Here is a 14,301-nt window from a genome sequence, read left to right as displayed (position 1 = left end):
AAAAGACAAACAAGCTAAGCTTCATTTACAACAAATGACATGCAGGCACCTTTCCAGGAACTACCTAATAATAGGAAGACTTTGACGAGCAGGTGCTCTGTAAATGAAAAGTCATCGTCAGTAGATAAAGGGTGTCCAGGAGGAGGGTTTTTTTTTTTTTTTTTGCACTCTACTGTCTGATGCACAACTTCACAGCCTTATGAGGAATGTAACAAACTGGATGGGAGAAAAACATGGTTCCCTAGGCGCCTAACTGTTTATGATGCGGGGAATTTACAACAGTCAAAATAGGCCTCAGGAATTGAACGTTAATATGCTTCCCCTTGTTTCACCACAATTTGGAATGAATAAAAAAAGAAATCCTGCTGATTAACTCGCTTAAAACATTGCCTGGCAACATCTGTAAAGTGTGGGGAAATTAACAAATGATTGTAGGCGCCGCAAGAGAGCCTCTAACGTGCGGCGGCATGTCTTCATTCTTCCCCACCGCCGTGTTAAAGTGAAGATTTATGAGCGATGGTGAGGAGAAACCATGTTACGACATTTTGAAAGTTGCTGTTAAAAATGTGCGGAAAAAAATGGGGGTTAAAACAAAAAAATGCTCTCTTGTTTTCAGAACATGATCAAAGATTGTTTATTTAGAGTCAACCTGTGTGGGAAACTAGTTGGTTCAAAACGCTGCTGTCCAAACCACCGTGGTAACTCTCCTCCACACAAAGCCACTAATTTGGGACACATGTGGAGCAGTTTTTTAAATTAAAGTTTCGCATCACTCAAAGGCTGAGCTCTGTGGTCTGGCATGTAAGTGAACAATCTGTGTTCATTTTTTTTTGCTTTCTGAAGAAAGAATGGATACGTTTAAATTTTCAGCCATGCATTGGTGCAATTAAGTAAAATGGTTGTATTCAGGCTAGAAATCAAGTGGGGGAAAGAAGAAGCGCCAAGCCACTTCATTCCTTAAATATAATACAATAGTCACATGCAACCAACTTGTTTTGTAAATGATCAACACCTAAATATTTTCTGCCTTTGTACAAAATGGATGTTTTTGACAGTAATACGTGTCGCCAGGGTCTGTTTATGAGGACCAAATGTGAGAAAAATCTATTACCTCCCTCCTAATAGATATGAGACCACTTCACTAAGGATAGCTTTGTAAAAAAAAAAGTTAAAAAAAGCTTTACTAAACATCCTAAATGAAGTTTCGAGCTTTGCCAGCTGGCAGGTGGCAACCCTCGATTTGCAGGTACTTCACCACACTATGCATTTAGTAGTTCCGGTTCTGCATAGTACGCTTTCTTCATGATGATTGCACCCAAACGCCTCCAGAAGATGCGATCAATGGTCTGGTTTTCCGAGTCGTGTACGTCAATACCTGAACATTACACTTCAGATGGTCTTTATATAGCTTGCAATGTCTATATTGGTTAACGATGATTAGGCTCGAAGACGCTTGCATTTATTTTTATTTTGCTAACTGGTCTTACAGAGAAGACAGCATTGGTTCTCCTGCTCAGGACTTCCAGATGAAATTTCTGTGTTGTCCAGGTTTCGCTTGGAAGTGTAGGGATAATGATGGCTTTATGCACAAGGATCCATGTAAAAGCTCATATTTTCTAATACAGTGGTACGTCAAATTAAGAGTCCTTTAACTTAAGGGTATTTTGATATAAGAATAGATATGAATTTGTGCTTTTGGATAGAATAGATAAAAAGGGAGGAGGAGTAGCACTCTATATTGATAAAAATCTAAACTTTATTAAAGTTGAAAATATGACATCTATCATTGAACAAGTAATGGAATGTGTAACGGTAGAGATTATAAGAGAAGGAAGAAAAAATATCCTAGTTAGTTGTATATATAGAACTCCGGGATCCAAAATAGAAACCTTCACCAAAGCTATGGAAGGATTATTTTATAAATTGAATAACAAAGAAATATTTATTAGTGGAGACTTTAACATTGACTTAATACATACAAGTAGCAACAGAGAAACAGCTGAATTTATAGACACAATGCACAGTATGAGTTTGATATCTTTGATAAATAAACCAACAAGAATCACATCACATAGTGCCACCCTAATTGACAATATATTTACCAATATAATGGATGACAACCTAATATGTGGAATCTTGATAAATGATATAAGTGATCATCTCCCAGTCTTTGTGGTCTACAACTGTGCCAGTAAAATTAAAATCAAGAATGAATGTGAAACTGTCTATAAAAGAATCATAACAGAGAAAACGCTCAACAAATTCAAGAATGAACTACAAAAGCAAAATTGGAATACTATTTATGATAAAAAAGAAATTAATACAGCTTATGAAGAATTCTTAAACACATTTAAAATACTATATGATGGAAATTGTCCAGTAGTAAATTATAAAAGGAAGTCAAAGTATGGCGAGTTTAAACCGTGGATGACTAAAGGACTCCAAAATACCTGTAAAAAAAAGAATATTTTATATAAGGAATTTATAAAAAATAGAACTTTAGTAAATGAATATAAATATAAAAAATATGAAAATAAACTAATCAATATAATCAGAATGTGTAAAAAAGATTATTATATAAATAAACTGGAATATAACAAGAATAATATAAGAGGTGTATGGAAAATATTAAGTGGTATTATTAGAAATAAAAATGATGATAATCAACACCCACCACACTTTATGGAAAGTAACAACATGATTAAGGATAAGGAGGTGATAGTAAATACATTTAATGATTATTTTATAGATATTGGACCGAAACTAGCAGAAGAGATAAAGGTAGAAGGGACAAAAATAGATGCAGCAGATTATATCAACCCAAACCCTAAAACATTGTTTTTAAAACCAGTAGTAGAAAGAGAAATCAGGGACATAGTCAAAAGTTTTAAGAACAAAACAAGCAAAGATGTGGATGATATAGACATGCAAACTTTAAAGTATGTGATAGATGGAATTAGTGCTCCATTAGCGTATCTATTTAACCTTTCATTTGAAATTGGAGTATTTCCTCAACTAATGAAAATTGCAAAAGTTGTTCCTATTCACAAAGCGGGAGACGGACACTTATTCACAAACTACAGAACAATCTCAATATTTCCACAGTTCTCCAAAATATTAGAAAAAATATTTATAAATAGATTCGATGGCTTTGTAGAAAAAAATGAATTATTAACAGATAGGCAGTATGGTTTCAGGAATAATCGATCAACAGCACAAGCATTAACAGATTTAATTGAAGAAATAACTGATAGTGTTGATAAAAATAAATATACAATAGGAGTATTCTTAGATCTTAAGAAGGCTTTTGATACAGTAGACCATAGTATTCTTATTAGAAAAATGGAAAAATATGGTTTTAGGGGTATTGTTCTGGAATGGATGAAAAGTTATTTATCTGATAGAAAGCAGTTTGTACAGATATCACAAAAAAAATCATGTTGGTTAAATATTAAATGTGGGGTACCACAGGGGTCAGTCTTAGGGCCCAAGATGTTCATCATGTATATAAATGATATTTGTAAAGTAACTGAAAACCTTAAATATGTGTTATTTGCGGATGACACCAATGTACTCTGTTCTGATGTGGACTTGCAGCAGCTCCTGAGGACCGTCACCATGGAGATGTGTAAACTAAAAAAATGGTTTGATGCTAATAAATTATCATCAAACCTAAATAAAACTAACTTTATGTTATTTGGAAATAAGAGAAATGATATAGATGTAAAATTATATATAGACAATGTTAGTATAGAAAGAGTAAACAAAATCAAATTTTTGGGTGTGATCTTGGACCACAGGATCTGCTGGAAGTCACACATTACATACATCAAAGGGAAGTTGGCGAGAAATATTGCTGCCCTGGGTAAAACAAGGCACATTCTTAATCAAAAAACATTACACACTCTTTATTGTACACTTGTTTTACCATATTTGAGTTACTGTCTAGAAGTTTGGGGAAATACATATAGGACGGACATCCAACCACTATTCATAATGCAAAAAAGGGCCATCAGACTGACACATAACACAGGACCCCGAGAACACACTAATGGATTATTTATAAAAACATTTGATTTAAAACTACCAGATCTCATCCAACTCAAGACTGCCCAAATGATTTATAAAGCAAGTAAAGATTTACTTCCAACAGGGTTACAGAGAAGATTTTTATGGAGAGAAGGGAATTATAATTTAAGAGGAGAACTACTTTTTAAGATCCAATATTGTAGAACAACGCAGAAACGAATGAGTATAACAATAGCAGGGGTTAAAATATGGAACTGTTTAAAGGATGAAATAAAACACAGCACCAACATAAACCAGTTTAAAAAGCTTTTTAAATCATTTATCTTTAGTAAATATAAGAAAGAAGAGCAGACATTGTTTTAGAAAGACAATAATATATAATATGTATGTAAATACAATTTATGATTTCATAATTATACATATAGGTTATATTAAAATGTATATATTACCACTTTATATGGAATTTAAATAAATTGTGTATATATAATATATATATATATATAAGTGTACAAATGTATATGTTTGATCTAAATGTTAAACTGTGTATATGAGACGTGCTACATTTATGTTGCTTATATATTGTTTTAAAAAAAAAGTAATATAAGTGAAGCATGTTTTAGATTTTATATATTTTGAACCTTGTTCTTGTTGTGATGGGGTAGGTTTATATAAGCGTTGCTTCAACCTACACCCTTTCGGCTCAATCATTGCTCAAATGAGTGTTTGTTTTTTTCTCTTTTTTTGTTGTTGTTCTTTGTTCTATGTGGAGAGCTGTCTCTCGATCAATTGTTAAGCAAACATTTGCTTGCACAAGCATTCCTGCCATTAGTTGGCACAGTGATTAGCTGCCAACCTGTAAGATGTTATCAAAACATCCGGTCTTACTCACTAGCATTAGCTTATAGCTAAAGATGAGCATACTTTGTTTTTCCAACCATGGAATCGAAGAAAGTGAGTGTGAGTACAGCGCTAAGAAGAAAAAATTGGTGATATTCATTAAATTCAAGGGAAAAAAAACATCAAAATCATGACTTGTGAAGCAGTATGAGGGTATCAGTGCTAGTCTGCACCATATTGAAGCAGGATGAGTCTATAACACGAACATTTATCCATGAAAATATGGAAAAGATGCTCATGGGGTTTGACATAGAAACGGCGAGAAGCAGATACCAGAGAAGTTGGCTCTCCAAGGTTAATACTGTACATTTTTATACTTAACTTCATAAAACTACTGCCGTAGTCTGTAGTACATTTTATTGCACAGGTGTCAAACTCAACTCTGCCACTTCATTTTATGTGGCCTGCGAAAGTCTGGAAATAATATGCACCAATAAAGTAGTTAACAGAAAAAAGTACATGAAGTGCATACAATTGCATATATTATAAACCTTAATAGTATCCAACTATGTAAATATATTATCATACAGTCAAAAAAATGTTCTTGTTAAAATAAAAATACTCAAAGTTATTCATCAAAGTGTACGCTGTAAAACATTTTTTTTTTTAAATAGCAGCTCATTTGCCGGAATTTTACTTTGAAAAAACTGTGGTAAGTTTTTCATTTACAATAAATGCTGTCAAAAGGGTTAGGAGGTTAGGGTTAGAATTTTTTCACGACAAAAATTGTGGCAACTAACTGAGCTGCCAGCAAAATCTACAGATTTATTTTTACGATGTATGTAGAAAATATATATATATATAATGCGGAAATCAAATAATGAATAATGAATATTATAATGAAGAAAATCCATACATTTATATTAATCAGCGCTGTCAATGTATTAAAGTATTTAATTGTGATTAATCAAATTTTTCATAGTCAACTCAAAATTAATCACAATAATCGAAGCAAGATTAAAATTTTCATCATTAATAATTGTACCCAGACAGATACATTTTAAGTTTTTAATAACATGATTGGGCGATTAGTTTGCTTAATGAAATGTGTTTTAAACAATATGCTTTTTTAAACCACTCAAGACGAAAAGGACATGAACAAGAGACTTAAAAAAATTACCTGCAGTGTGCTAGTGTTTTACCAAATTTTGTATTTTGTAGTAATACATCATTTGTAGTCCTGCTGTTGGAGCACTGCATTCAGAGTAGGAGCTCCACCATGTTTAAATACCAGTTACACGCATTATAAAGACAAAATATGCATTGTAATGATCATGGTTTAATTGTCAAATATGTTTTGTAATGTAATATGTGATGTTTCTACCTGAATAATTGCTTCTGATGTTCTGTACATTACATGTTGTAAAAGGTGATGGTCTTCATATAGCTGCAATGCATTAACTTTCTGTATTGATGATTAAATTTAAATATTGAGACTGTATTCTGTAACTTAGGAGTATCAAACAGAACATGTAATAAAACTATTTACACAGTCCAGCCGGAAAAAATCCCCTGCATATTACTCAACTCGTGTACTAGCATTTTTTTAGTTGCAAATATCAAATAACCATACAAAAAATCTTTGACAGCGCATGATCGTAATTTAATACAATTAAGCTACTTTTATTTTTTTCATTTAAGTTTAACTATACATAAAGCATGTCAGTTTTATTTTGAAGCTGTAAAATTGTGATTGGTTTGAGAAGGTGTTTTGACATGTTCTGACAACAGACCTGAATTTTTGACAATAAAAAAGTCCCCTTCCGTCTTCCTGCTTACCGTCTCTCATTTCTGTTGAGCTTTCATGCCATCTTACTAAAGCGGTCACAGTAACAATCAATCCACCTTAACGGTAATCCAAACACGGAAGTAAAGTTCCTTCCCTATGATGATGATGTCGTGTCATGGCGTTCGAATATAAAATGGTCTTTTCTTGTCGGAAGAACGACTTGCCATGGCTTTGGATCGGATATTTTCATGATGTCCCCCTTTTTTTTGTGTATTTCTGCTCGCTATTTTCCAGCTTGTGGCTCAACAGCAACTGACGCCATTACATTTCCACGTGCTACAGAATGGCCAGAGGGTTACGAAGGAGTCAGGGGGAAAAAAAGGAGCTCATAGTTAAAACGTTATCACGTTAACTTTGACAGCCGTAATATTAATATATTATTCACTATTACAAACGGCCCCATTTGGGCAACCATACCTGCGATGTGGCCTTCATTGGAAAGGAGTTTGACACCCCATTTCTATTCTGAATATACAGTATTTTGTATCAAACAGTTTATTTTTCTTTGACTTGAGATACAAATATTTTGTATTAAGAGCTCTGTCACAGAACCAATTATGCTTGTAATTTGAGGTACTACTCTTATTTGTTTTCTATATAAAAAGTGGATAAAAGGCACAAGAAGACAGGTGTGGACAAACCCAGATTATTAGCATTAAAGCTACAGACACACAAAACAGAGATTTGCCAGTAGGACTTACAAAAATCACCTTTAAGCGCCGAGTTACCTCTGAATTGTATTCAAAATGGTTGAAAATAGTATAAAGTGGTACTTTTGACGCAGGTTAAAGGCCTACTGAAACCCACTACTACCGACCACGCAGTCTGATAGTTTATATATCAATGATGAAATATTAACATTGCAACACATGCCAGTACGGCCGGTTTAGTTTACTAAATTACAATTTTAAATTTCTCGCCGAGTTTCTTGTTGAAAACGTTGCGGAATGATGACGCGTGCGCGTGACGTCCCGGGTTGCGGGGGACATATTAGCTTAGCACCATTTGCGGCTAAAAGTCGTCTCTTTTCATCGCGCAATTAAACAGTATTCTGGACATCTGTGTTGCTGAATCTTTTGCAATTTGTTCAATTAATAATGAAAAAGTCAAGGTAGAAAGATGGAAGTGGGAAGCTTAAGCCTTTAGCCACACAAACACCGTGTTTCCTTGTTTAAAATTCCCGGAGGAGAAGCTTTACTATGGATCAGAGCGGTCAAGGGAACATGGTTCCCGACCACTTGTCAACCGGCAGGTTTGGGTAAGAAAATTGTGGTAAAAAGTCGCCTCTTACCGGAGATCAGCTGAGCTTGCGCCGTCCATGCAGCTGCCGTCGACTTCCCTCAGACACTGGTGTCAAGACACCCGTGAACAAACCCCTCCGACTATCAGGTACTATTTAATCTCACTAAAACACTATCAACACATTAGAAAGATAAGGGATGTCTAAAAACATCTGAATCCTTCCCAATGCAATCGCCTTCTTTTTTTTTCTAGTCCTTCGCTATCAATATCATCATCCACGAATCTTTCATCTTCGCTCAAATTAATGGGGAAATTGTAGTTTTTTCGGTCCGAACAGCTCTTGCCGCTGGAGGCTCCCATTATAAACAATGTGAGGACGTGAGGAGCCCTCACCCTTGTGACGTCATCGTCTGCGACTTCCGGCAAAGGCAAGACTTTTTTATCGCACCAAAAGTTGCGAACTTTATCGTGGATGTTCTCTACTAAATCCTTTCAGCAAAAATATGGCAATATTGCAAAATGATCAAGTATGACACATAGAATGGACCTGCTATCCCCGTTTAAATAAGAAAATCTCATTTCAGTAGGCCTTTAAGCTTTTACAAAATACTGTCTAAAGCAGGGCTCCCCAACCTTTTTTCCACCAGAGACCGGTTTAATGTATGCATTATTTTCCCAGACTGGCTTTCTACGTGTGGCAGATAAAAACAGCCCAAAAATTCGCCTTTGGCTCCAATCTGGAAAAATAACATTTTATATGTCTATTAATGTAGATTGTCCCATGTACTATAACAGAGGAGTTGTAATATACGACTATTAACAAGCTTATCGGTGTGTTTAGTGGGACAGGCGAAAGTTAAGTCAGAAAAAATGCAGTAGTTTATAAATTAATTAATGTTTCTAGAAGGCCCGGTAGAAAATGCGTCACGGACCGGTACCGTAGACCACTGGTCTAAAGGGCTCATGAAAACTCACCATGACCACTGTCCAAAAACTCAGTAATGATGGCAGCACTGCAGGGCGACCACGGGCTGGTGCGATTGATCTGAATGAGCGTAGGAGACATCATGTGATTATCCTGCAGTTTCCCAAACACGTCCTCGCAGGCCTTCACGTTGTCGTGCGGCATGTTGAAGACGTGTCCTGCGGACAGATGACAGGTGTCTTTCAGAAATGCTTGATTTATTTCGCGGAGTGGAAGTCAGGGTTTGCGCGGGGCCAATGTGTGCCGAATGATCGACGGCTCACCGAGCTCGTGAGCTGTGGTGAAGGCCGAAGGGAGGCCGTCGTCTTCGATCACAGAGCAACTCCTCTTGGGATCGCACATGGTGCCGACATCCGCCATACCGAGGGTGTCACATGTGGAGGCACCGCAAAGGTCCTGAAAAACCAAAGTAAGTGAAAAAGTCAGCAAACTATTGTAAATAAATAATAGTTACATTTGTTTTTAATGAGCTATGAATACAGGATCTCGAAAAGTCGTGGAACACCTGTCGAAGGGTGAAAATAGACGATATGAATTTGGTCAATGTTTGTGGGAAGAACATTTGCTTAAAAGCTGCTGTATGTCAGCAGCTCCAAATTATATCCAACAAATGAAAGCAAATGTTCCCAAAAGTCCTTTAGGAGAACAGATTTATCAAATAAATGTATTTGTCACAATTAGAAGGTTAAAAGGCTAAATGGCCTTAAGATGGCCTAAAATCTATAACGTGCTATACTGTACATTGCAGCCTCTTGCGATAAGGATATACAGTACAGTCCAAAGGTTTGGACACACCTTCTCATTTCAATGAGTTTTCTTTATTTTCATGACTATTTACATTGTAGATTGTCACTGAAGGCATCAAACATAGGACACCTGTGAAGTGAAAACCATTTCAGATGACTACCTCTTGAAGCTCATCAGGAGAATGCCAAGAGTGTGAAAAGCAGTAATCAGAGAAAAGGGTAGCTATTTTGAAGAAACTAGAACATAAAACATTAAAAAAAATTTGTTAGGTACATAAATAACTCCACATGTGTTTATTCAAAATTGTGATGCCTTCAGTGACAATCTACAATGTAAATAGTCATGAAAATAAAGAAAAGGCATTGAATGAGGAGGTGTGTCCAAAGTGTTTGCCTGTACTGTAAATCACGATATATTGTTTGGCATATTCATGATAATAGAAGCATTTCAAAACAGCTATGTTCAAATAGGTTCAAATGTAAGCTGCTGACATATGCTGTGACATTTTGCATCCATTCTGGTTGCATAATTTTCTCTAAACTGTTAATATACTTGTCAATTTACTGTAAATAGCTGGTTGTTTTCTGTTGTACCAGGATTCTATCTACACTTTTGTCAAAATTAAATAAGTAATTATTTTTCAGTTGCTTGAATATTATACTTTAGTTTTGGCCAATACTACAAATTATAATATCGATCCAATACCAGGTTACAGGAGCAGTATTGGCCATACCAGTGCTGATACTTTAAGTTTACAAAAGAATTGAATGATCCCTTTTTTCTATCACAATAATCATCAGACAAAAACAAAGTATTCACTTTTATTATGTACAATATTTTGAGCAAAACAAATAGTCAATAGTGCAAAATAACAACAAAAACAAAAGCAAAAACTACCATTGGATCTTAATCCCTGGAGTTTGTATACGTAAATATTAATCCGATCACTGTATTATCGATAACGGTATCGTCAATATTTGTATCACACACCCTTGTTTACATACAGGTACAAGAGTTATAGCTTAGCGGTTAGCAATGCTTTTATGTATCTTCCTATTGATTGATTGATTGATTGAATTGAAACTTTTATTAGTAGATTCCACAGTACAGTGCATTTTCCGTACAATTGACCACTAAATGGTAACACCCGAATAAGTTTTTCAACTTGTTTAAGTCTGGGTCCACGTTAATCAATTCATGGTATAATGTGTAGTGTAGCATGTTTAACTGTTTCTTGTGATGATACTAGTAAAAAAACACAGTTTACGTGCCGTGCCGCCATAGACGTACGGACAGATTAGTGGTCTAGAACAGTGTTTTTCAACCTTTTTTGAGCTAAACACATTTTTTCATTGAAAAAATTCATAGGCACATCACTGGGAGAAAACATTAAAAAATTAAACTCAGCAGCCGATATTGACAGCAAAAAGTCGTTCTCGCAATTGTTGGTTATAAATTCAAACCATAACCAACCATCCATCACTATAGCTCGTCTCAAAGTAGGTGTACTGTCACGACCTGTCACATCACGCCGTGACTTATGTGTGTAGTGTTTTAGTTCTTGTCTTGCGCTCCTATTTTGTTGTGGATTGTCTTGTCATGTCATGTACGGATGTACTTTGTGGACGCTGTCTGCTGAGCTACACGCTGTAAGTCTTTGCTGTTGTCCAGCATTCTGTTATTGTTTACTTTGTGTTGGGATGTCGCATGGCTGCAGTTGTGTGACCTCAAGTATGCAAAAATCCAGGAGAGCAGAAAGCCGGTAAGATGATTTTAATTTCATCAAAGTAAAAGATATAAACAGAAAGCAGTCTTGCATGGAGATGTTCCCAACATGGTTTTAACTTCGAGCACTGAGGAGTGCTCGAGTGAAACATAAATAGACCTATGTTGATTGACCGCAGCTGAGGACCGCTGCCAATCAACGGCGAGTGTGACAAAAACAGTGCTCAGCGGAGTAAACAGGAAGTATGACAAAATAAGAGCACTGAACAGGAAACAAAGTACAAAACACGAAAAACTATCAGAAAGTAAGTGACAGATCGTTACAGGACCTCCCCCTCAAGGAACAGATACCAGATGTTCCCTGGAAAAGAAAAATGGAAAAAAATGTCCACAAAGTAAGGGAGGATGGAAGGAGGATTTGGTGGAAGGTCGCCAAACCTCGTGTCCCCGCAGCCAGCGAGGGAAAGTCAGGTGGCGACGGCGCGTAGAGCGCCGCTGGAACTGGCGGGGCGGGCGGCCACGGAACAGCCACATCATTGGCCGAAAAAGAGACGAGTGCATCCCGCGAGGAGGACGCCCAGGGCACGGCCACATCCGCGGCTGACGTGGAGGCGGGCGCGCTGAAGCAGGCCCGGAGACAGCAGACAAAGCGGCGGGGGCTGCAGCCAAAACAGATACCTCTGCAGGAGGCGGCTGAGGAGCCGATGTTGGTGCCGGCGTGGAAGCGGCAGACGTCATCAACGGCGTGGAAGCGGCAGACGTCATCAACGGCGTGGAAGCGGCAGACGTCATCAACGGCGTGGAAGCGGAAGACGTCATCAACGGCGTGGAAGCGGAAGACGTCATCAACGGCGTGGAAGCGGCAGACGTCATCAACGGCGTGGAAGCGGCAGACGTCATCAACGGCGTGGAAGCGGAAGACGTCATCAACGGCGTGGAAGCGGAAGACGTCATCAACGGCGTGGAAGCGGAAGACGTCATCGGCGGCGTGAAAGCGGCAGACGTCATCGGCGGCGTGAAAGCGGCAGACGTCATCGGCGGCGTGAAAGCGGCAGACGTCATCGGCGGCGTGAAAGCGGCAGACGTCATCGGCGGCGTGAAAGCGGCAGACGTCATCGGCGGCGTGAAAGCGGCAGACGTCATCGGCGGCGTGAAAGCGGCAGACGTCATCGGCGGCGTGAAAGCGGCAGACGTCATCAACGGCGTGGAAGCAACAGACGTCATCGGCGGTGTTGAAGCGGCAGGCGTCATCGGAGGCGTGATTGTTGCAGATGTCATCGGCGGCGTGAAAGCGGCAGATGACGCCGGGCGAGGAGCAGCAAATGCTGGCCGAGGAATAGCGGATGCCGGCGGTGACGAAGCCCGGCGTGGTGCTGCTCTTGGCGGCGTTGGAACCGTGCGTAGTGCCGGCGTTGGAGCTCGGCGTGGAGCCGGCGTTGGGGCTCGGCGTGGAGCCGGCGTTGGGGCTCGGCGTGGAGCCGGCGTTGGGGCTCGGCGTGGAGCCGGCGTTGGGGCTCGGCGTGGAGCCGGCGTTGGAGCTGTGCGAAAGCCCGCTAGGGACGTAGATGTCTCCGTGGAAGGAGACGCTGGCGGGGGTGACAGCGGTGTGTGCCTGGCTGCACCGCAGTGTATAGTGGGCCCCCCTCCACTAGGTGGCTGCCAGACACCGTTCACACATGCGGGAAAACGTGCCTGCTCGTCGGAGTCCCCCGGTGCGAAAACCAGGGACGGGCGGGAGGGGACCAGGAGGAGGGACGAAGACACGTCCCGTGCCAAGTCCCAGCAGGAGGACAAAAGCGACCTCACTGTGGGCTCCACTGGAGCTCTCGGCGAACCAAAAAAGAGAGCGGGAGCTGGCAAAAAGAGCAGCCGGGGAGCAGCCGCTGGAAGCTGCGTAGGAGCAGGGAGAAGCAGCTCAGCAGACGACGGGAAGGATGGCGGCGGCGGACGTGCCGGTCGGAGAGCCGCAGTCGGCGACGGAGCCGCAGGAGCCGCGAGACGTGAAGGAGGAGGCGGGCGCGCCGGTCGGTGAGCCGTAGCCGGCAGCGTTGCCGAGAGGAAGGATGGCGGCGGAGGACGCGCCGGTCGGAGAGCCGTAGCCGGTAGCGTTGCCGCGGGAGCCGCGAGGCATGCAGGAAGTGGCGGACGTGCTGGTCGGAGAGCCGTAGCCAGCCGTTGAGCCGAGAGGAAAGATGGCGGCGGGGGACGCGCCGGTCGGAGAGCCGAAGCCGGTGGCGTTGCCGCGGGGAGAGGGTCAGCGTCTGTAGGCTGGGACCGCACAAACCTGGCCTTCAAGTCCTCCAGGAATTGTGCGGTCCAGAACGTCGGCTGAGGATTGCCGACAGGGATTCTCGCGAGGTCACAATTTTCTGGCTCGAAGTTACTGTTGGGATGTCGCATGGCTGCAGTTGTGTGACCTCAAGTATGCAAAAATCCAGGAGAGCAGAAAGCCGGTAAGATGATTTTAATTTCATCAAAGTAAAAGATATAAACAGAAAGCAGTCTTGCATGGAGATGTTCCCAACATGGTTTTAACTTCGAGCACTGAGGAGTGCTCGAGTGAAACATAAATAGACCTATGTTGATTGACCGCAGCTGAGGACCGCTGCCAATCAACGGCGAGTGTGACAAAAACAGTGCTCAGCGGAGTAAACAGGAAGTATGACAAAATAAGAGCACTGAACAGGAAACAAAGTACAAAACACGAAAAACTATCAGAAAGTAAGTGACAGATCGTTACACTTTGCAGCCAGTTCAGTTTTAGTTTCGTTTTGGATAGCCGTCCCTAAGCTTCAATGCCTTTTCTTAGCGGCACTCGCCTTATGTTTATTTTTGGTTTAAGCATTGGATACCTTTTTACCGGCCTCCCGCTGTCGTCTGCATATTG

At 40.1% G+C, this 14,301-nt stretch overlaps 1 protein-coding gene across 1 annotated transcript in view; it reads right to left on the bottom strand.

Moving 5' to 3' along the window:
• The window catches only part of LOC133551175 (A disintegrin and metalloproteinase with thrombospondin motifs 15-like), a 36,639-nt gene that overhangs the window by 10,859 nt on the left and 11,479 nt on the right, over nucleotides 1-14,301 (bottom strand). The window contains exons 2-3 of the mRNA XM_061897612.1: nucleotides 9,206-9,338; nucleotides 8,933-9,100 (exon numbers count right to left, since the gene is read on the bottom strand). Of these exons, the coding sequence (XP_061753596.1) occupies nucleotides 8,933-9,100; nucleotides 9,206-9,338 (301 nt within the window). The remainder of the gene's footprint in view (nucleotides 1-8,932; nucleotides 9,101-9,205; nucleotides 9,339-14,301) is intronic.

Source organism: Nerophis ophidion, linkage group LG04 (assembly GCF_033978795.1).
Source record: "Nerophis ophidion isolate RoL-2023_Sa linkage group LG04, RoL_Noph_v1.0, whole genome shotgun sequence".
In the NCBI taxonomy this organism is placed as follows: Eukaryota; Metazoa; Chordata; class Actinopteri; order Syngnathiformes; family Syngnathidae; genus Nerophis; species Nerophis ophidion.
The sequence above is the reverse complement of the archived record's forward strand: the minus strand, read 5'-3'. Positions and strand labels throughout refer to the sequence as shown.